At 39.1% G+C, this 23898-nt stretch overlaps 1 protein-coding gene across 2 annotated transcripts in view; it reads right to left on the bottom strand.

Moving 5' to 3' along the window:
* Nucleotides 1-858: 858 nt before the first annotated feature.
* The window catches only part of tbca (tubulin cofactor a), a 59159-nt gene continuing 36119 nt past the window's right edge, over nucleotides 859-23898 (bottom strand). For both annotated transcript variants that reach the window (XM_085982493.1, XM_085982484.1), the window contains exons 3-4: nucleotides 7683-7769; nucleotides 859-2553 (exon numbers count right to left, since the gene is read on the bottom strand). In XM_085982493.1, coding sequence (XP_085838619.1) covers nucleotides 2473-2553; nucleotides 7683-7769 — 168 coding nt within the window. In that variant the 3' untranslated portion in view covers nucleotides 859-2472. The remainder of the gene's footprint in view (nucleotides 2554-7682; nucleotides 7770-23898) is intronic.

Here is a 23898-nt window from a genome sequence, read left to right as displayed (position 1 = left end):
GCCCTTGATAATCTCTCGAGTGTTACAGGGCGAATTTCCACTACAACTGCACTGCTCAGGCTCCAGCTCGGAAGAATTCCGTTTACTCGGCTTGGCTAGAATTTCATCCTGTTTCTGTCCGGATACATTCACTCTCTTCCAGCAGTTAAAAAATGTAATATTTGGAGATGTCGAGGAAGAATCTGTGCTCTCTAAGCATTTAAATTAAGGTCAGCTACGTTTACAAAGTGCACAGGGAGTCCAATTGACCCCAATCACTTTACAAACCAGGGATGATACCGCACTGGATTTGTATTCCATGCAGTGCCAAACTGCTGTACCCAGGGTATCTCTTTCAGCTTCCCTCGGAGGCAAGTGGGTGCGGATTCTAGAGTTACACCGACAATTGAGTCGGCATGAAGCTAAAATCACTTGGCACAGCCGTTAAACTTGCGGTGTAAATGCACCCTCATACTGCCACTTTTGTGGTGTTTAACACAATCATCATTTATATAGCGCCTTCAACAAATGTCCCAAGCCATAGGTCACCATTCAGGTGAACGTGAGTTTCATTACACCCAATAGTCATAGAAACAAATACACGTCCAGGAAAACACAACTATTACAAGGAATTAAAGTAAATTGGTATATTTAATGTCCCATTTACACAAGGTGGTCATTTATGTTTTATGCTTTGAGTTCATTAACTTTTGTGACGCTATATTGAGTTTTATTCCTTGGGACACTGTTTTCCTTCACTGTTTGACTGGAGTTAGAACATCACTTTTGCACAAATTGAGAATGTTCATTTCTTGCAACAGTTTAAAAAGAGAGCAAAAGCAAGTTAGGAGTGCAATAAATAACATTATTTCCAACAGCGCTAACAAAAAAAGATTTTATTAAAAATACTTTCCATTGTGTTACAGGAGAGATCATTGACTTGCTCCAGATATCAATGGGCATCTTATAAGTCTCATATTAAATTAGCAGGACCCAAACACTGCTTTCAGCAGAAACTTGTAAAAGATTGCCAAATGAGCAATGGTCTTGCTGCTTTAACTATGTAAAGCAGACACAAATGGTTTTGAAAATAACTTGAATACAGCAATTTGCAGCATGAGTCGAGGAAGAAACAGAAAACTAGCTGATATTTCCATCATACAGTGTGATAAATTTCATGTCACGCTGTAGTCTTATAGGGCTGTTAAATATAAAACAGCTATTGTGTAACTAGAGAATATGCTATGCTGTGAAATAGGATTATCTCCAGGAGTGTGATTTTACTAGAGCAAATGGAGGTTTATTTAAATTGCCCTCCACATTTAATCTACAACACTTGTTTAGTATTATAATTAATAGTGGATTATAATTAAAATATTTAAGTGTGATGGGAAGTTTAATACTTTAATAGGTCATGTGACCCAACTCCTTCCTAATGTGACATCCAATATTTAGAAAACTCATTATATTATTCACAGGGCACATAACCTTGCCTACTGCAAGTTTGCCAGTGAGTCACAGAATGAGTCTGGACTGTTCTAAACTGATGCAATATTAAAACAAAAAAAAAAAAACCTCAAACTTTGTTGACACTATTGTTACTGCTACAAATCTAACTGACAGGTGCTGGCTGCCATTATATTACAAATACCAGTATAAAGCCAACAGACCCAAATTACACCACCAGCTGGCCTGTCAACAAGTTACATTAAGCTTAGTGAGAAGGGGACAGTGTACATGCCTGCCGGCTTGGACAAATGTGCACTGTGCCACTCAAGAAGTTAATTTTTTAATCTTACGAGAAGGCTGGTGAAAAGATCCATACAGGAGTTCCCAAGCAGGTCACTGGAATACCTGGGCATTTTGAGTATGAGGCTTTGCACTAGACTGGAGTTATGCTACACCTGGTGGTGCACAGCGTTACACATCCTGGCTGCAGTATATTTAGAAGTCTGATTGAGACTAGACTACTGAGTTACATGGTACTTTTACTTTGATACCAAGTGGTTTTGGTAGTACAACAGTTATCAAATCACCTGAAAACAAACAAAGCAGTCGCAGGCCGTCTCAGTTCCTGGATAAGTTATTTTGTAGAGAAATATTGTCAGCATGCTTGGCCAATGATGTAGCAGTTGCTGTAATACAACATGTTGCCAGACCACAAAATATACACTCACTTTATCCATCAAGTTAAAATGGAAGGGATCTCTTAGCAATAAGTATTTTAATGTCAGGTGCAAACACAAATTAAGACAATTCATTGTCAGCACATACGTTTATTTAATATTTCATTACTTCACCATGATGTGGCACAAAATTTGTTTGGGTACACAGTCTGTTGTCCAATGTAAGAGGACTCAGATTACACAGGATTCAATCAGAGCCCAAGCATAATAATGGCAGGGTCATACTGCCCAAAACTGAAAGTGGGGGAAAATGGAATGGCCACAGTGCAAATGTTTATAACAAAACATTATAATTAAGAAATAGGTTCTATGCTTCTAGTTTGATTGATTCTATTGTGGCCTGGGCTTCCTTGTATTCCTCAGTCTCTTCCAATTCTTTCTCGCTTTCCTAGAACAGGAAGGGTATAAAAAATAGAATGTTTTCATTTTCACATGTATATACACATTAGTATAATATATTAAACCTATAGTACGCCAGCTAACAGAATATAAATACTATAAAACATTCACACCTACAATATAGTACTGTACAATAATGTACAACACCAGCTCCTTTGGTAACATGTTTAAATCCAACCCTGTACTCAGAGTTGATGCTGCTTTGGGGTTCTACATTATAAAAATACCTAGGGGGGGAAAATTCAGAATCGCCCCGTTTGGGGCGACATTATCAGACGTGCGCAAAGTTTAGTGCCTGGCGCTAATTATCGCCTCAGACAGCAAACTTGGCTTTTATCACCCCTGGAGGTGATTGGAGCGCTAAATCAGGCGCTTCACACCTGTCGTAAGGCGCAAAGGCCGAGGAGCAAGGCGCTACCTCAGAGCGTCAGTCCAGTCACTCACTCTGAATGCGTGGTGCAAAAATGTCACCGACAAAAAAAGGCAGGAAGCGGTCGCCTTTAAATAGCGTTCCCCTAGTCCCTTTGACAGCATTACGCTCCCTCAACCGGTTGTTGGTAGCAGCAGGCGGTAAGGCAGGGGGCGCCACGCACTCGACTGACGTCACAATCTGCCGGCGCAGGAGATCATGGCGGTAGTGTTTAGCGCCGCCACAAAATGTCTAGTTAATTTCGTGAGCGGCGCAAACATTGCTGCGCCCGGGAGCTAGTTGCTTTGCGCCCCATTAGTACGCTAACGGGAGGCGCAAACACCTGAATTTTTCCCTATACTTTTAGTAGCCTTAGACTAGCTATCATTACATGGATGAAGCTGACAGCATAGATTGTATCTGAAATGGCTTTCGCTGAGCAAAGAGATGGTTGACGTTTATTTGGTGTAATTAGATATACAGAGAGTGGAGAAAGATTGCAATGCTGGTCATTACATTCACTAAGGGTTCTGCAAGAGTTTTGAATAAAAAAAACAAAAATTTTTTAATTTAAGTGGCTTTTTTGGATGGGGATTACTGCTACTGAATAACCTTGGTGGGGAATTACTGTGGCCACAAGATTATTCATCAAGTGATGCCTGAAATTCCAACAAAAGTTAAAATGGGCATCATGTTCATGATCCTCAAACTAGTTGCAAAACAGACTTGTGAAGCTAGCTTTCAGCCAACTGCAGGCCAAGTTTTAGAATGTCGGTCCCAGCTCTGAAATGTACAGGGTGACCCTGTAGGCACAGGAAAACAGGTAAATAAAGTATTTATATATAGAGAAAAAATATTAAAGTTAGAATAGGAATTAGTTAGAAATAAAGTAAAAATGCTTTCCTAATGGCAGCTCAACAAGTCTACCCAGCACATAACACAGACCATGAATGCAACCATGGACTTCTCTTAATTCTGTGTTCAGTTAGCTGATCTCAGTCAGGGTTGCTTCAATTGGCCATGGTGCTCTTGGGTTAAGGTTGTGTCAATCAACCAAGGCTCCTACTCCTAATCGCTATCTAGTGACATCTACTGCAAGGCCTAAACACAAATAATGGCCACTTACAAGGAAGGGGAGGAGATAACAGGGGAGGAACAAAGTGTGTGTGTGTGTGTGTGTGTGTGTAAGGAGAAGACAAAGCAGGCAAAATGTAAAATATTCCATTTAAAACTGTGTTCTAAAGCAGCATAGATTTATTAGTGAAATAAAGTTGTTCCTGCCATCCGAGTAGCTTTATTACTGCAATACCAGGGTTTCTTTCACCATCTGCACATGAGCCAAAAACTCAGTAAGAAGTCTGGAGTTGCCAAAAGGCTAGGGATTAAGTTTCTAAATTCAACTTTAAGATAATGGCTGTGGGGGGAGGGGGAGAAGAGCGAATTTGCTGTCAAAATACCGGGGAGGCTAATGGTGCTCGTCGTTATTTATGCATAAATGGTACAGCAACTTCAGGCGGGGAGATGTGCGGTTAAATGCCAATATCCAAAAAGTGCCGTCCTGCTCCACCGTTAGCTGCCCAAAAACTGCATCTCGCTGTCTGCCTCACCATTGACATGCACTGAATGCTGTAAAGTTGCTGTATTTGCACAGCAGACATGAACTAAACCTGCCGCAGATATTTAGGGCTAGAAATTACAAGCGCAAGTACCTCTTTAATGACATGATAAGTGTTAAAGATTGACAACCAACCTCTCTGGCACCAAAAATTAACTTATAAATGTGGTGCCTCATTCCTTCAGGATGTGTATTGTTTTAGGAGATGCTAAAAATGTCAAATTTTAAATGTAATTTCTTACTTTTCCTTTGTATTTTTTCCTCTCTCTCAATCCAATCTTTCTTATCCTCTCAATTTCTCTCTGTACCTGATTTGACATTGAATTCACCCCCTTGAATTCACCCTGCTGCTCAGTCCTTCCGCTGTTCATTTCCCAATTCTTCAATCTCATTGGTTAAGGATATACCCAGTTCACCCAGGTCCCAGATGTCCCGTTTCCCTCGCTGCGCCGTTACCAGCTTGCACTTTCAGCAACTTGAGCTGAAGGGTGCAGGGGCAAGTTTAACAAACGGCAGATGGCATTAGATGCCCTGCTACAGCAAAATCTGGCCCAATGTATTCCAATATTGTTAGATTTCACCAAGAAAACGGTTATATCGGTTTTAACACACCCAGTTGGTAAATCTGAGAAAATTTGAATGATTACAGCTGGATAATTCAACAAAACTTTACATTTTCATAGATTAAGGTTCTGTTGAGTTGAAATCTGGCAAACCAAAGTCATATTAGCTATGAACAAAAATCTTCTGTGCATTAATGCTGGTGAGATGTTGAATGTGACTTTTGTTAGCTACCCTCTTCAGCGAGAAAACACAAGCTGCAATTATACTGGACTGATACTGTCTGCCAACAGCACTAATTAGGCAGAGAAGGTGGACTTAAACATTTAAATTAGAAAGGAGTCATCAGGGAGTATCTGATCTTTCAGTACAACTATCAACTTGAATGCTAAACATAGTTCAACACCTCAAAAAGTTTAAAAATTGAGCTTTGCACCAGTCCCAGTTGTATTGTAATTGGTGAACAGCTGAAGCTGTATACGCTATCTTCTCCAGAAGGTCTCAACACTAGGAAAAAACCCAAATGAAAATGACTTCAATGTAATTATAATGTTCACCTTGCATCAATGCCACATAAAAACTGCTTTACACCAATGTAAGATGGTGGCATAGCTGCCCCATTACATTAATGTAGCATCCTGGCCATTGCTAAGGTAGCCAGCATCAACCAGGGTGGCAGCAAGGTGCTACAATTGGTCTCCGCTCCTTTGGCGAGACAGGAGAAAGTAATTTAGGCTTTTCGTTGAGCACATATAAATATTAAGAGGATGTAGTTTGTGCATCTTTTAGACAATATGCTGATGTACAGACAAATTAAATGCCAGTTTAAATTGTGAAAAAAGATTAGTCAAAATATGTCATTTAACTCAGATTCACATTTTTAGGATTTGATTTTTAACACAAAAAATCACTATTGTACCTGAACTGGAATTGTTGACTTGGTCCTCAAAAGGAAGTCTTTCCTTCCCTCCCACCCAAAAATTCACATTGCTCTTGAGGCAGTTCAGAGAAGGTTCACTCGGTTGATTCCGGAGATGAGGGGGTTGATTTGGTTGGGCCTCTACTCATTGGAATTCAGAAGAATGAGAAGCGATCTTATCGAAACATAAGATTGTGAGGGGGCTTGATCGGGTGGATGCGGGGAGGATGTTTCCACTGATGGGTGAGACTAGAACTAGGGGGCATAATCTTAGAATAAGGGGCTGCCCTTTCAAAACTGAGATGAGAAACTTCTTCACTCAGAGGGTAGTAAATCTATGGAATTTATTTGCTACCTCAGCTGTGGAAGCTGCGACATTAAATAAATTTAAAACGGAGATAGACAGTTTCCTAGCCGATAAGGGAATTAGAGGTTACGGGGAGCGGGCAGGGAAGTGGACGTGAGTCTAGGTTCGGATCAGCCATGATCCTATTGAATGGCGGAGCAGGCCAGAGGGGCCGTATGGCCTACTCCTGCTCCTTATGTTCTTATTATGCACCAAACATTTCCAGATCAATAAATTACATTTAATTTTCAAAAATTGCCAAATTCTGTTATTCATAACAAACTTAGCACTACTTTCAAGACATTTCAATAATGTTAAAAGACACACCGCAGCTAATTTTATATAAAAATGGAAATGAGTAAATGCACTGGAATGGTTTTAGTCCAATTTCTTTAAAATATGTAGGTAGCAACCAAGATATTTAGAAAGAGCTGGCATCATCCATTTTTCCCATATCCTGTATTTATTATAGATTCAGAGACTTTATCCAAGCAAGCAGACTTTAATAGACTAAACTCCCATATCATTTACACTTCCATTAAAATTATACTTCACAAAATATCTGAATCAGTACTTATTTTAAAAAGTACTTTAACTGTGATTTTCCAAAATGAATATAAATTGCATTGCCTCATGCTTGCCATGAAGAATCTACTGGTTATTTTTTGTTTAAAATACATGTTCCCCAAACAATTTGAATAATGAAATGCATCTTATTGCAACTTTATTCTGGAACATGTGGCAAATTCATTAAATGTTAAAGATAACTAGATAATGCAAATGAAGCTCCACAACCACAAATTAAATTGCATTTGAATGTTGTGCATTTCATATCTAGTCTAGTAAAGCGAAGACTCTCATTTGTTTGTTTTAGAATTTGTTTTTGATGCAAGTCGTTACTCTCTAGATACAGAAAATATACTCAACAAAAATACAAAAAACAGGCTTTTATGGCACATCGAGCTCATACTTTTGAATTAAGAGGCACAAAAAATAACCAAATTCAGTAACTTTCTTCTTAAAGTTGAATTTTGTAGAGAACATATCAGCTTATTGTACAAACTCTAGTCCAATCATTTCACTCTACATACTTGGCTTAATTTTTCATGATTTCAGATATCTAATGTGGATTCTATGAATTTACAGTGACTAATAAACTGATTAAAGTTGAGGCAATATATCCATTCCTCAACCCTATACATATACTAGCTATAGAAAGGAACACCATGTACTTATAACTTGCCAAACTGAAAATAATGCAGACTCACCAATAGTTGTGTAAGGCTACTGTGGGCAGCTGCCAACCGACGCTGACAATCTGGAATCATCATCCATGATTCTTGCAGAACCTCAATCTAAAAAAAAAAAACAGGACAGGGAGGGAAAAGTGAGTCTGGAAGCAACAACGGGATCAAGCCATTAAAAACCACCCATTCTACTCCATGCTTTGAACCGAATTGTATGATATTGTATTCAGATTTATTGAAAAGAACAGATTGAATAAACTCAGTATCTTGACAACACTTTTAGAAATGTTGTCAATACTTTGAATCACCATAGATGTTCCACTGTTTCTTTACAATATGAAAATTACAATTAAAATTGTTAAACTAATTAAATATATTGTAATGAATTGATTCAAGTAATTGATTCAAATATTTCTTTAATTTATATTCATAATAATTTCATAGATCAGATACAAAGTATGTTTTTTTTTAAACAAAAGGATCTGCAGTTGACATAAAAAGCTTTCATCTTTGGGGTAATAAAGAAATGCAGTGTCCAAGTAATATCTCAGATAATTACTGCATGAAAAAAGTTATTGAGTTATTGATCGAACTGTGTGCTCACTGCAGGAGGTTCAGACTGTGAAAGACAGAGGTCTACAGGAGCTCAGAGACAAGAGAGTGGAGACCAGCAGGTTCATCGTCATGGTCTTTATCATGCATAAGAAAGTTATTTGAAAAACTGTGCACATTAATTTTGGCTAAGCCAATATGATTCGGATCCCTTCAGGATGAATTGAAATAATGAATGCAGTCTAACCATTAAAAAAAAGTGCCCAACCAAATGGTGTAGCATTAGAGCTGGAACAAAGGCTTTCGAGCTTCAAAGCTTCAGGAAAGTACAAAGGATTAGATTCCGTTTCTTCATGTTTAAAGCTTTAAGTGTACTGCATCATCATCATCCAGTGCTGCTTTAGAGACTTGAGAACTGGTTTCCAGCTGCATCATTTTTATTTTGCCAGAAACACTTATTTTAACCTCAGGAATGTTTTACAGTGCATAAGTAATAGTGCTAGTGGTGTAGTTGAAACCGCTCAGTGTAGCTGAATTAAAAGGTAGCTAAAGCTTCAAGTCATAAGAAATTGTTACAGCCTTAATACTCAAATATACAGTACCATAAAAATCACAATATTCCAGCCATAACATATACATCTTTGTATTTTGAATTACCACTGCCAAAATAGACTTTTAAATATGCACACAGAATATGATGCTTGGAGCACATGAACTCTTGGCATCAGTAAAAGTGGCTAATATTTTACGGTTTGAAGGCTAAAATACTGAAAATTTAGCACATTACCTTTAATAAAGAGACAGAAAGTAAGAAATCTGGTTAACCACCAAGTATGTACAAACAAATGCAAGTTGTTATTGCTGTTGTAGAGTGCAAAGTAAATATATTCCAAGGCAAAATGAGGTGCGTCAAATGGAGTTCTATGGATAAATAGATTACAATGAAAATAAAACGTAAACAGTCCAAATATGATAAAATGAGGGCTACTAATATTGTTGTAGGAAGGTGAAAAAGATTAGAAGGGCTAAAGCTGTGGTTCAATAGTAGCACTCTCGCTCACCTCAGTCAGATGGTTGTGGGTTGAAGCCTCACTCCAGGACTTCAGCACATACGCTTGGCTGACACTTCAGTGCAACAGCGAGGGAGTGCTACACTGTTGGAGGTGCCATCTTTCAGATGAGATGGACCGAAGTCTCATCTGTTCTCAGGTGGATGTAAAAGATCCCATGGCACGATTCCAAGAGCAGCACGGGAGTTCTCCGGGTGCCCTGGCCAACATTTATCCCTCAACCAACGCCACTAAAATAAACAGCTTAACTGGTGATTTCTCATTGCTGTTTGAGACACCTTGCTGTGTGCAATTTGGCTGCCACATTTCCCTACATTCCAACAGTGACCACACTTCAGAAAGTAATTAATTGGCTATGAAGTGCTTTGGGATATCCTGAGGTTGTGAAAGACACTATATAAATGCAAGTTCATTCGTTCGCTTATAAGTATATACAGAAAATGGCTTTCATATTTCCCATTGGATTTCTTCACAACTGTCCACAGAACTTATCTATCGGTTGTGGCCGAGGTCAGCTTCTAACAGTTGAGCAAATTATAAAGGTGTTAGCCTGTTTGTAGCTGTAGCAGGCCGAGAGTCATAAAGGGAGGCCCATTACAGATTTGATTGTAAATCAAGAATACTGTTTTAGTAACTGTGCTCCCACCAAAAACCCTAAAATACTCTAACATATTGCATAAGCATATAGTAATCATCTTCTGCATGGCAGTGCTGCATTGTGCTCCTGGGGAAAGAGTGAAAAGTAAGACTCAATAGGTCTTCAACAACCAAAACTTTCCAACCTCACCAGCCGTTTATAAAAACTAGCCTACATCTTTCACTATGTAAATTAAATGAACAAATTTAAAAGCAATAACGTCCAAACATTTAGACAAAATTAGAATTCTAGTCCACAAGTTCTAACAGAGAAAAGTATTTAATTTGTATTTCCTTATCCATTCTACAGACAGAATAAAATTAAAACGCCCTTCATAGTCATTACTAGCAAAGACAAAGCTGTAAATTAAGCTTTATTCTAAAGATACAGAAAGAAGAAGGAGCTGGATTTGTAAAGCCAAAGGCTCAATTGAATATAATTTAAGTGGCTGGCATTCGGCCCATCTTTGTTAATCTATCCCCAATTATCCTAAAGTCCTCCCAAATATAAATTCTAGATAGATGCACAAACTGAGGTTAAAAAGGTCACTCCAATTCATGCAACTTTCATACAATACATGCATTTTTAAAATTAAAGCATCCCAGCAAGTGTCAATTAGAGATAAGCAGATACATTTAAACGGCATCACTCTTAATGTGCACCTAATGGGAGTTAGAAAATGAACATTGCCCTAGTACTTATATAAAAAAGTAATCCATAGCAGACTGGTAAAGTAGTACCATCATGAGTGATGGCTATCATTATCTAATCTAGATTTTTACAAAGTACAAAATAGCCAGACAATTCAAGAATTTTTTAAAATATAAATAGTGCAATTCATATTGTGCTCAAACAAACATCAGTAGCCTTATCAAGTCATCAGGGCAGCAAGAACAGCTAAAGCAAATTCAAAGTCATTACATTCCTCCTCTTGTATCACCCGTCAAACCCACATTGAAGTCTCCAGAAGTATTCTGTTGCACTCGGTATGGAAATCCATTTGAATGAATATAATTTGACATTAGAAAGATAATGGTATTATAACCAAGAGTTACAGCTAGAAGTGCTTGCTGACAAATACTATACCAGACACCCAGAAGCACTCAGTTCTTAAGTGTCAGCTTGGGTCAGTTAGTAACACTCACCTAAGTCAGAAGATTATGGGTTCAAGCCCCACGATGGAATTAAGCACACATTCTAGGCTGACGCTACAGTGCAGTACCGAGAGTGCTGCATTTTCTTAGGTTATATTTGTTAGATGAGGCATCATACCGATGCCTCCTCTGCTTGCTCTGGAAAGTGCAAGAGATTCCAAGACATTATGTAAAGAGGAACAGGGAGCTCTCCGTATGTCCTGGCCAAGATTCCTCTCTAAACCAACACTACCAAAATACAGGTTATCTGGTCATTCGTTTGCTGTTTGTGGGATCTTACTATGTACAAATTGGCTGCCACGTGTCATAGGAACAGGAGTAGGCCATTCAGCCCCTTGGGCTTGTAGCCATTCATTCAATCAGATCATGACCGATCTGTATCTTAATTCCATCTACCCACCTTGGTTCCATAGCCCTTAATGCCCTTGCCAAATAAGTTTACACATCATTAGTGACCGTGCTTCACAAAGGAATCCATTGATTGAAAAGTGCTTTGGAATAGTTTGAGGACCTGATAAATGCAAATTGTTTCATTCTGTTCTCAGACACAAAAAGACACATGCAAGCTGTTAAATCAGCTTTATGAGACACCTAGCTCGAATATAATTCAGTCTTTTCGGTTTCCAAAGGATATCATGAACCTATGCAAATTCCCATCACTTCCATAAGCAGCAGTTGGTTACGTGGTAAGAGACATAATGTCAATCTGAAACACACTACATGATGCATACAAGGGACATTGATATAATTGAAGGGAAGTTGGTGCCACTTAGGATTTTGTTGAGAATCCACATGGCCATTTTCAAGCAATCTAAATGTACCTTTTACAATCATCTTGAGAATATTAGGAACAGTAAGCTTTAATATATACTTTATTCCTATTAGGCTACTTCAATTTTTCCAAGGGGAATCTAGGTGCTTTTATAGTGACAATATTGTACTGTTGGCAGCAGCCAAACTTTGCACCTCCAACAGGATCTAGGATCCAACTTTCCTTGGGTCCCAAGAGTAGTTACTCCTGGCTCTCCAACAAAAGACAGACTGACTTGCATTTATACAGCGCGTTTCAGCCAATGAAGTAATTTTGAAAGTGGAGTCATTGTTGTAATGGAGGAAACGCAGCAGCAAGCAATTTTGCGCACAGCAAGCTCCCACAAACAGCAATGTGATAATGACCAGATAATCTGTTTTTAGTGATGTTGATTGAGGGATATGTATTGGCCCGGACACCAGGGATAACTCTCCTGCTCTTCGAAATAATGCCATGGGATCATTTACATCTACCCGAGAGCACAGACGGGCCTCGGTTTAACGTCTCATCTGAAAGACGGCACCTCCGACAGCGCAGCGCTCCCTCAGCACTGCACTGGAGTGTTAGCCTAGATTTGGTGCTCAAGTCTCTGGAGTGGGACTGGAACCAACAACCTTCTGACTCAGAGGCAAGAGTGCTACCCACCTGAGCCACAGCCGACACTGAATAGGCACTATAGTCCACTGTGACACAGCAAAAATGGAAGAACAGTACTTGGAGGTCATTAGCATTGCTCCCCTGGAGCCCCAGTATCAAGATAAAAACACCATTTATCCAACTTAAATAGATTACTCAAGCAAAATCCTCTACCTAGTGTTATATAGCATTATTGTTGTTTTGTGGATAATTCAGTATCATTGCATTTGGGGAATGCTACTATTTTCCTTTCAGCCAGTGATTCTGGGTAACTGTTTAGGATGGCATGGGCACTCTAGTCCTTTAACCTGCCACATTTTTTTATTGCAAGAAAAATTAGTGGATACAACTTTCATAAAAATTAGAAATGCATACTGGATTTTAATTCATCAAATAAAGCTTTTCATCCTTTTAGGGTCTCTAAATGCACTATTAACTTTGAATTCTCCTAGGTGATTTGGCACTTTGCTTGCCTTTTCTCTAAAACTGGTTAAATGTTACAGGGAAACTTTCTTCCTTAATTTCCATAATTGTGCAATAATTCCATGAAAATAATCTGGATGGATCTGGATGAAAGGGGAAGCTGAATGCCTCTCATTCCCACCTTATGCTTGAATAAAAAGAAGTTCCAGGTGAGTGATATTAACCAAATTATCCATTAATAGAAAAATACAATCCTATTAAAAAAGGAGCATCTGGACTTTAAACTTTGGCTAATTTATCTTACCTGGAAGCTATTTATTTGCGCAAAGAGGAAGACCTTGTCTGCAATCCTAAAGAAACAGAAAGGAAGCAAGAGTATACTATCTGAATATAGCATAGCATCTGTAGAAAGGGCTTCTCTTCCCACCCCAAAAATGTCCCTTTACTCCACATCTAGAGGTTATGCCATAACATCATCTGCAGACAGAGACTGCTGCCACACGCCGACGATACCTAGCTCTACCTCTCCACCAGGTGTCTCAAACTACCACTGCCTCAAACAAACAGTCAGTCTTGGATGAATTTCAGTTCCCTTCAAAAATACTTGGAAGATCACAGTTATGATCTTTGGTGCCCGTCATAAACTGCTCCCCAGCCACCGTTTCAGGCTGGTCCGAGCTGAGCTTTCAACCCCTATCCGCTTGGTCACAAAGACTGCCTACTTCTACCTCCATAACATCATCCGCCTCTGCTCCTACCTTAGTCTACTGGCTGCTGAAACCTGCATATTTGTCTCGGTCACCTCCAAACTCAATTACTGCAATGCTCCCCGGTCAGCCTCCCATTCCCCAAACTACAGCTTGTTCTATTGGCAGCCATCCAGACCTGAAAATCGCAGGCTTAATTACCAATTCATCGCAAGTTAGATGGTCTGAGGCAAGATGCTACAATTGACCTCAGCTCCTCGGTTAAGGGATGGGGAAGAGAAGAGAACAGATGACATTCTTGCAAGTGATCACTATCTAATTCATGCTGGAAAGCACATGTGTGAAAATCAGGTGAGAGCAGCTCAGCTGTGATACCCTATAGTTTAACAACCTACCAATACTCCCCATCTAGGCTCTCAGAATTTGGAGCTGGGCGAGATTGCGTAAACAGAGTAGCTATTATTTGAAGGATTCAAATTGGGGACTGATGAGTAGTGTTCGCCAAGGATCTGTGCTGGTTCATTTACTATTCATTATTTTTTTTTATCAATGATCTTGAAGCTATATGTAGGATAGCATATTATAGAATAGGAAGAATAGCTTAATACAGAAGTCAGTATTAATATCTTATGAGAATGTAGTCGTTAGCTTTGGTGTGTGGAATCCTAAGTAAGTAGGAGCAGGAGGTATCTGTTTAAAGGTAATTTAAGAAGCATCAAAGGGTTTGTGCATAGAATTATAGCTAGCTTGGAAACACCACATCTTGGTTTCAGTTGTTATTGTTCAGATAAGGTGTGATGTTTGTAACAATGAAAAATTGTCTCATTTTACTGATAAGAAATGAAATGCCAGCCACATTCCAATGAGAATGGAGTGTATGCGGTGAGACAATCGCCATCTACTGGTATAGTAGCAAATGACACAAAGATCACATGACAATCTCAGAATTGATAGGTTCCGAGCAAGTCATCTGGCATTGTCCATCTAGGTGTATAAATAAGCTCACGTTCAGTAATTCTTTGGTATTCTGTGCTGAGAATTAGCCTGGATTGGTTTGTAGTTTGAAGACCCAACCAGATATCCTACGTGCAAGTATATAGATGTAAACACTTGCTTTTACTTTAATCAATAAAATCCAGTTGATTTATCTCTGGTGTCCAAACCTATATAATTTGGATTAATCTATTCAGTTGATCCAACACTATAGATAGTACCATTATTAAATTTGCAGCTGATGTAATTTATAGTAAAGAACTGCTGTGTTATGCACCCAAGGCCAGGCAACTGAGGGCACGTCTACTCCATGCATGGGTGTCCATTAAAAGTAGGAGGAGGAACAGGACTTGGAGCAGTCACTGATCAATCACTAAAGATTCACAAGAGATGTGAGGTAGCTGAAGAAAAGCAAATTGGGTTCTTTGAAGTATTGTTAGGTCAATAAAGTACCAAACTCTGAACACTATACATCAGTTATACAAGGTTTTGATACTAGGTTTGTCAAGAAACTTAATCATTATCACTCTAGATTGCAGAGTTTAAGGGAAAACCTCACATATGTAAAGTATTAAATGGCACATACAAGGTGGATCCAGAATATTAGTCAGCCAGTAGAAAAAGATATAAAATTAGTGAAAAATAAATTTAAAATAAAACATATCGTAGAAAAATGTGTTACTCAAGTTCAATCCATGAGTTACCAGACCTCAACCAAGGCAGTAGTAGCAGTGCTAAAATTAGTTAGGAAAGGGGCACGAGAGAAAAACCAATCATGGTTTTCTCAGTTGCTACTCGGTGACCCCTCCTATCCGAAAGTGCGTGCGCGCAGAACTTGGATGAGGACAAGGTTGGGCTCAGCTGCGATGCCTCTGAATAGCTGGCCAACACGCAACATCAAGGCTCACATGGGAATATGGCCACTTGGTTTTATTAGGAGAGGGTAACTGATGCCCATGGAATTGCACCCCAACAAGAGCCAATGTCTTCAGGATAGATTAGGACAGCAGAAACTTGACAAGTGAGATGCATAAGTCAATGAAAAGCTGACCTAAAGTAACCAGCAAGATCTTGAAGTCCTGCAATTCTCCAGAATATACAGCACTTTAAGCAGTGGTCATTTGTACTGTAACATCTAGGACTAGGCTGGAAAAGCAATTAAAAAAAAAAAAAAAAAAAGTTTTTAAATGTAAGTCAACAATTCAGTTTTTGATTAAATGTATAATTTGTTAAACATGGTCTAGATGGTTAGAAAGGAGAATCATCAGTTCCAAGGGATGATATTGGCCCAAGTCACTCATATGAACCAGTGAATCAACCCAAGAAGTTAACAGGCAGAAAAGATTACTGACACTAAGGAGGGTTTACAATGGCCCAGAAATTCAGGTCTCCACGGGTGAGTACGCACGGGGTACTCACCCGTAAGCCCACTGGAAGTGCCGGTTTCCTGCATGCACGGGAAACCGGCACTTCCGTTCCCCTGAAAGAAGGGGTTCAGAGGTCGAACGCGAGTGCAGGAGAGGCTGCGCGTGCGCATCAAACTTACTTTTACTTTTTTTTTCTCTTTCCGCAGGTTTTCCCAGGAGGGCACGTCTCCAGAAGTTACACATATAAAAAGCAGTTGCAAGACCTGCTTTTTACACGGTAAGTGGTGAATTAATTAAAATTAACATTTTTTCCCCAAAGGTTTATTATTTTTAAATACTTTAAAGAAAGGTAAGTTTATTTTTAGCCCCGTTAGAAAATAAAATTATTTTCTAAAAATTTAAATTGTTTAATAGTTATTTCATGTAATTTATAGTTTATTTAAAAAATGTGATTACATTTTTTTTTTTGAAGATTTAGTGATGTTTTGGGGCTTATAGTATTTATAAGTTTGACAGCCCTTCCTGTCAAACTTATGAATGAATCATTCCCTGCTACCATTGGCTCTGCGTGGCCCACTCCCAGGGGACGCATCGCACTAACTGCGCCCCTGGGATACGCAAGCACTGCGTGCCGGCAGTTGGAGGAGGCCCAGGATCGGAATTCCACAGCTCAACGGCTGGCGCGCAAGGTAAGTGCAGGTCGGGGGCTTACACCCGTGGGAAGCCCCCCGACCCGAATTTCTGGGCCATTATAGTAAGCAGAAAGTGTAGCTTTTTCTCCTCTTAAGCAATGGATCAAAAGAAAAGCATTTGACTACACTGCAAAATTATTTCCAGACCAAAAAAAAATCCACTTCACTTAAATTCATCTTTTAATCATTCAAGCATTATAGCGATCCATTAAAAACTATCAAAATTATGTACAATAATAAAGCTCTAATACTAAATCTCGTCAGAAGAAAGGAGACTAAATATTAAGTAGCGCCAGACCTTAACACTGTTTTGATATAAAACTCTGCAACATTCATACAGAACTGAAAACAAAAACTTGTACTCAATATACTTTACACCTCATTTAATACTTTTAGTAGTATGGTGGCGCAGTACATTAGAATTACATAGAATGTACAGCACAGAAATGGGCCATTCGGTCCAACCAGTCTATGCCGGCGTTTATGCTCCACTCGAGCCTCCTCCAGTCTTTCCTTATCCAACTCTCAGCCTAACCCTCTATTCCCTTCTCCCTCATATGCTTATTTAGATTCTCCTTAAACGCATCTGTACTATTCGCCTCAGCCACTCCCTGCAGTAAAGAAGTTTCTTCTGAATTCCCTTGGTGACGATCATATGTTGATGGCCTCTAGTTTTGCTCTTTCCCACAAGTAGAAAAACACTCTCTCTGTCCCTACTCTATCAAAATCTTTAGATCTCTATTAGGTCACCCCTCAACCTCCTCTTTTCAAGAGAAAAGCGACCCAAGCCTGTTCATCCTTTCCGGATAGGTATAACCTCACAGTTCTGGTGCATCTTTAAATTTTTTTGCACCTTCGCCAATGCCTCTATATCCGTTTCATAATATGGAGACCAGAATTGTACACAGTACTTCAAGTGTTGTCTAACCAAGGTTTGATACAAGTTCAGCATAACCTCTCTACTTTTCAATTCTATCCCTCTAGAAACAAACCCTCGTGCTTGTTTTTTTTTTTTTTTTTTTTTAAAATGGCTTCATTTACCTGCATTGCTATCTTTAGTGATTTGTGTATTTGTACTCCGATCCCTTTGTGCCTCTACCCCACTTATATTCTTATTTTCCAAGCAATATGTGAACGCCTTTCTTTTCTTACCAAAATGTAATACCTCACTTATCTGTGTTGAAATTCATTTGCCAATTTTATGCCCATTCTGCCAGTTTATTAATGTCTTCTTGTAATTTTTTGCAGTTCTCATTATTAACTATCCCTGCCCCTCACCCCCCCCCCAAAAAAAATTGGTGTCATCCACAAATTTAGAAAGTGTTTGATTCCGAAGTCTAAATCATTAATATAAATTGTGAACAGTGGTCCCAGCACTGATCCCGGTGGAATCCCACTTTCTGCCACTCTGAATAACTACCCTTTACCCCACTCTCTGCTTTGTCTTGAAGCCAACTAGATATCCATTCTGCTACATGCCCTGACTCCACATACTCTGACCTTATTCATTAATCTATTATGTGGCATCTTATCAAAGGCCTTTTGGAAATCTAGATACATTACATCTACTACATTACCCTTGTCTACTCTCTGCTGCCTCTTCAAAGAATTCAACGAGGTTGGTCAAGCAAGACTTTACCTTTTGAAACCCATGCTGACTTCATTATGTTGTTTTTGGTTTCTAGGCGTTTTCTATTTTCTTCTTTAGTAAGGATTCCATTATTTTTCCTACCACCGATGTTAAGCTGACTGGTTCATAGTTTGCTCGGCATGTTTTATTTCCCTTAAATAAATTGCTATTACGTTAGCTATCCACCAGACATCTGGCTCTACACCTTTTTCTAATGAATTATTAAATCTGTAATAGTGCCTCTGTTATCTCTTCCCTAGATTTTTTCAAAAATGCGCAATGTAATCCGCCCGGACCTGGGGTTTTATCCTCGGAGTTTGATTAGTTGATTTACTATTTCTCCTTTTTATTCTAAATGCAGTTATATAATTTCTAATCTCATCTTCGGAGGTCATGTCCACCTGGTGTGTCTCCCTGGTAAATACTGAAACAAAGTAATTATTTAATATTTCTGCCATTTTGCTATCACTGCCTGTGATTTTATCCTGTCTATCCCTTAGTGGCCCTATTCCCATCCTGACTTTCCTTTTTTAAATTTATGTGTCTGTAGAATATTTTACTACTTTGTTTCATGTTTCTTGATAATTTAATTTCATAGTTCCTCTTTGCCTGCCTAATCATTTTTATGACTTCTCTCCTAATCTCTTCACATTCTCCATCATGCTCTCCCCTGCTGTCCATGTATTTAGTGTATGCCTCCTTCCTTACCCTCAATTTTCCCCATATGTCTTTATTCATCCATGGTGCCTCATTAGTGTTTAGCTTGTTCTTGTTATTTAACAGAATATATTTTTCCTGGACTCTGTTGAACACCATTTTAAATGCTTCCCATTGCTGTTCTACATCATTGTTTGCCAATATTGTTGTCCATTTTATTTTCCCCAAGTTCTATTCTCTGCCCCTCAATCAGCTTCTCTCATATTATTCTGGTCTTAGTCATACATATGTCCTTCTCAATTATTATCTTAAAAAGTGTATTATATTATGGTCACTATTGCCTAGATGTTCCCCTACTTTTACTTCTCTTAACCGCTCTGGTTCATTCCCCATTACTAGATCCAGGAGCGAATCCTCCCTTGATGGGCTTCCTACATACTGGATTAGAAAGGAGACCTATACACATTGTAGGAACTGCATTTCCTTATCCCCTTTACCTACCTCTTCTGACCAATTAATTTTAGAGTAGTTGAAATCCTCCCACCACAATTATTATTCTATGTTTTTTACTCATTTTTTGAATTGGTTTGCATTTTTCTACTGCCATTGTTATCTCTAAGTACAACTATTCCACCTCCCCCTTCCCCCCCCCCTCTCTTTTCTAAATATGTTACACACTGCAGTGTTTAATTCCCAGTCCTGATTTTTCTGTAGCCATGTCTCAGTAATCCCTACTGTATTTGGTTCCTCAATGTATTATTGCCTCCAGTTCCCCGGTTTTATTAGACACTGTGCATTGCTGTAGACAGTTTAACTCTTAATAGCAGTTCCTCTCACTTCATTTTAACCATCTTTTTACACTCCTGTTCTATAACTCTATTTATCCCCTGGCCATTTATGTCCTCCCTTAGTTTAGTCTGTCCTATGCTCTCCTTTCCCATTTTGTTTATATTTAGGCTGGTTTCTTTTCTTCTAGATCCCTCCCCTTTCTTACTAGTTTAAAGCCTATGCCACTTCCCTACTTACCCTTTCCGCTAGGACAATGGTCCCATCCACTGATCATAGAACACATGGACCAGAGCAATGGGACACAAGTTCGAAGAAAAAATGTACTCCGCTATGCTGCTGCAGAGAGGAATTGAGTGGCAGCTAGGAACTCTCCACTGACCTGCTCTTGAAGGTTTTTGGCAGAGAAACCAAGAGCGACATTGCGAGCTCAATGTCACTCTAAGCAGGTCAGACTGCGTTATGGTCAGAGACTGGAGCTTTAAATATGCACCCAAGTGTATACATTCCATTCACTGAAATCCTAAATATCTGTAATGTAATGTTAGGCCCTTAGCTAAAAGTAAACAGTTTAGAAGTGGCTGTCAGAATGAGTTTGATGATATATATAACCCAACAGAACAGTGGCAGGGGAGGAGAGAGAAGGGAAGAGGACACAAATACATCCAAGTTAACAGAAAACAGATCCATGACTGTTTTGTTACCACAATTTTAAACTACTTTCAACATTTTTACCATAAATAATCCTCTTCCCTCCCCCCCCATAACAGTATTACAACCCTGGCCAATCCTGTACCCAAACTACAAGCTGAAAAGTGGCACTGGCTGTGAAACAGGTTGGTTGCCTGCTTTCCAGCAAGGGAAAAGCACATGGCTCAGAGAAATTGAGGGGAAAGGAAATAAACAAAATAAATGCAAAGGAAGTAATAGAAAGCAAAGTGATCGCTTTATGTTACCTTATATTTATAAACATCACAATACTGCCAAAATATAATTTGGATATTTTACTAACAAGGCAGTAAGTAATTTATACAAACCTGATTCAACTGAGTAATGAACCAGCACAGTTCCAGTTTTTAACCTATAAATTATATTTCATCACACATGAAACCAAATCAATCTTTTACCAGAGTGCTACAGTGGGTCTCAATTGTATTTTATAAAATGCAGAGTATAGAGCTAGTACTTCTACAACCCAACTAGAAATGTTCTAAGAATCCAATGACACTATGCAAACAGTGGTAATGAAGACAGATTACAGACATTTAGCTGCCAAGGCCAATAACTGAAGTCTATCTTCAGCACTAATCTAGCTCAAACTCATTTGGTAAAAGCAATTTTTCATCGATTTCAAAGGATTCTGTTATTTGCTTCTATGATGCATCTGCAACAAAATACCTGAAAACGGTCAGACAGACATATTATAATTAGATACACAAATAGCATAACAATACTGTAGCTTCATCAATTTAGGACTCAGGTTATGTACTGGATTAAGGGATAAAGTGTAAAATGAAACCAAAGCAATAACTCCACCTAGTGATTAGGCAAAGGATGCTTCTTCTAATTAAGCACCCGTGTCCATCCAATATATTAATATTCACACAAGAACACCATCGAAGAAATCAATTTCTGATTAATATTTTTTGCCATCAAGGTGAAGCACCAAGATCTAGTGTAGGACACTCGCAAGGTTGAAAACAACAATGCAATCAGGATGTAGTGATAAGGTGATGCCTAGCTTGTACAATTTTAAAGCTTTTAATTTCCAAGGGAGATAAGACTGAAGATAAGGAATTTCACAATTTTGAGAGCATGAAAAAGAAATGAGTTGGAGAAGATGGTCAGAAATCTCGATTTCAATATAGTGGAGATGTAGAGAGGAGGAAAAGCAACACTCGCACAGCTCTGATTTTTTTTTGGATAAACACAATGATGGATTTCCAAGAGTAAGAGTCTGCAGGCCCTCGCCTTGCTTTGCCATCCTTGAAAGCCATCTCTTTGACCAAGCTTTCAGTCATCTCCTAACTCACAAATAAGTGCTAAGGAAAATATTCGTGACATGGGAAAAGGGGAGATTGAGGGGTGAACAAAAGTTTGATTGAAGAGATGGGATTTGAAGAGATGGGATTTGAGGAAGAAACAGAGGCAGAGGGGTTTAGGTAGAGAATTCCAGATAGTTAAGCAACAAATCAAAAAGTGGAACAATTGGTGGGAAAGCAGTCAACCAAACAAATTATTTTTCTACTGATGGTATGAGGATTGCAGCAAAAGAGGACCCGGAAGCCAAATCCAGATATAGGTATATGCTGTTATAGCAAGGACAGAAATCTGTTTGTATCCAGGGCAAGACAGGGAGCTAAATATACCAAGATATGGACTTTATTTTTAGAAAGGAGAGAGCTGGGGAGAGTGGTGGCGGTTAGTGACAAAGGACAGCATTATGGTGGTAGAAAAGGAGGGATCTAACTAAGCATGTGGGATCAGTATGGGTTGAAACTACTACAGCTGTACTTGTATTTATATAGCACCTTTAACATAGTAAAATGCCCCAAGACGTTTACAGGAGCATTATCAAACAAAATTTGACACCGAGCCACCTAAGGAAATATTAGGACAGATGACCAAAAGCTTGGTCAAAGAAGTAGGTTTTAAGGAGCGTCTTAAAGGAGGAAAGAAAGGTAGCGGCGCAGAGGGGTTTAGGGAGGGAACTCGAGCTTAGGTCCTCGGCAGCTGAAGGCATGGCTACCAATGGTGGCGCGATTAAAATCTGGGATGCGCAAGAGGCTGGAATTGAAGGAGCAGAGATATCTCGGAGAGTTGTAGGGCTGAAGGAGATTAGAGAAATAGGGAGGGGTGAGGCCATGGAATGAGGATGAAAAACACTGTTGGGAGTGTTTTACAGAACTTTAACAGCAATAACAGTAACAGAATATGTCTCTAAAAAGAAAAACCATGATTTTTTTTGTTTTTGGCACGTGGGCAACCGGGCACAGCCACATTTATAGCCCATTTCTAGTTGTCCCGAGAAGTGGTGGTGTGCCTTCTCCTTAACCGCTGCAGTCCTTGTGATTTCACAAAGCAAGCCAACGGTTTGATTTTCTTCATCGATTTGCAGCGATTATTTACAACTGGGTGGTCTGCTAGGGCACTTCAGAGGGATAAATGTTAACCACAGTGTGGGACTGGAGTCACATGTAGGCTACATTGGGCAGCATGGCTATTTACCTTTCCTGAAAGACATTAGTGAACCAGTTGGGTTTTTATGGCAATCCAGAAGTTTATTTTTCCTGGTGCTAGCCAGAAATTACCAGATTTATTGAATTCAATTACACAACTTGCCATGGTGGGATTTGGGGTTACTAATCCAGTACCCTAACCATTAGGCTACCATACCCTAGCACAAAAAAGTCAGAGGGCGCTGGAAGAGGAAGCAGATGAACGAACATTGTGATTTTTATACCAGATTTTATGACAGGTTCCATGTGCTCCAAGTCATCTGCTCAACATATCTCTACTAGAGTTCACAATTTTTTCACCTGAAAGACTTGTGTAGGTCTTAGAAAACTAACTTTAATAAATGTATTTATGTACTTTTCCCTATATATTAAGTGTGGAGATATAAACAAAAGTCAACAGATCTCAAATTTAACAGCAACAGTTAAGAGCATGCAAAGACTTGAGGAAGTAAATTGGGGTCCTAACAGGCAAGACACAAATTTCCCATTGTCTACAGCATACTCTTGAAACCCTTGATCTGCCAGTGATGATTAACAGTGCACGTAAATAAGAGCAAGCTTCCACCAGCAGTTTGTGAAGCTTCAATGCAGTGTGCATAGCCATAATGGATTGATGCAGAATGCTGAGCTGCAGTTTGGGCAGCTCTTCCGATCTTAGAATTAACATTGCCTGGCCTAGGCCCTACAAACTAATAAGCTGCCACTCCAATCATAATCTTGTCAAGGACGCCAATCATAATCTTGTAGAGGACTAAGAGCCTGGTCATACCTCACATGTTGTAAAGGACAGAATTTGGTATGGGCGAGACTATCCTCATGAAGTTCATCGATTTCCATAGCTTGCACAGAATACAAGAAAGGTTTTCTTCACAGAATGTAAACA

Source organism: Somniosus microcephalus, chromosome 1 (genome assembly GCF_052327205.1).
Source record: "Somniosus microcephalus isolate GS21.2 chromosome 1, FLI_Smic_1.0, whole genome shotgun sequence".
NCBI classification, from domain to species: domain Eukaryota; kingdom Metazoa; phylum Chordata; class Chondrichthyes; order Squaliformes; family Somniosidae; genus Somniosus; species Somniosus microcephalus.
The sequence above is the reverse complement of the archived record's forward strand: the minus strand, read 5'-3'. Positions and strand labels throughout refer to the sequence as shown.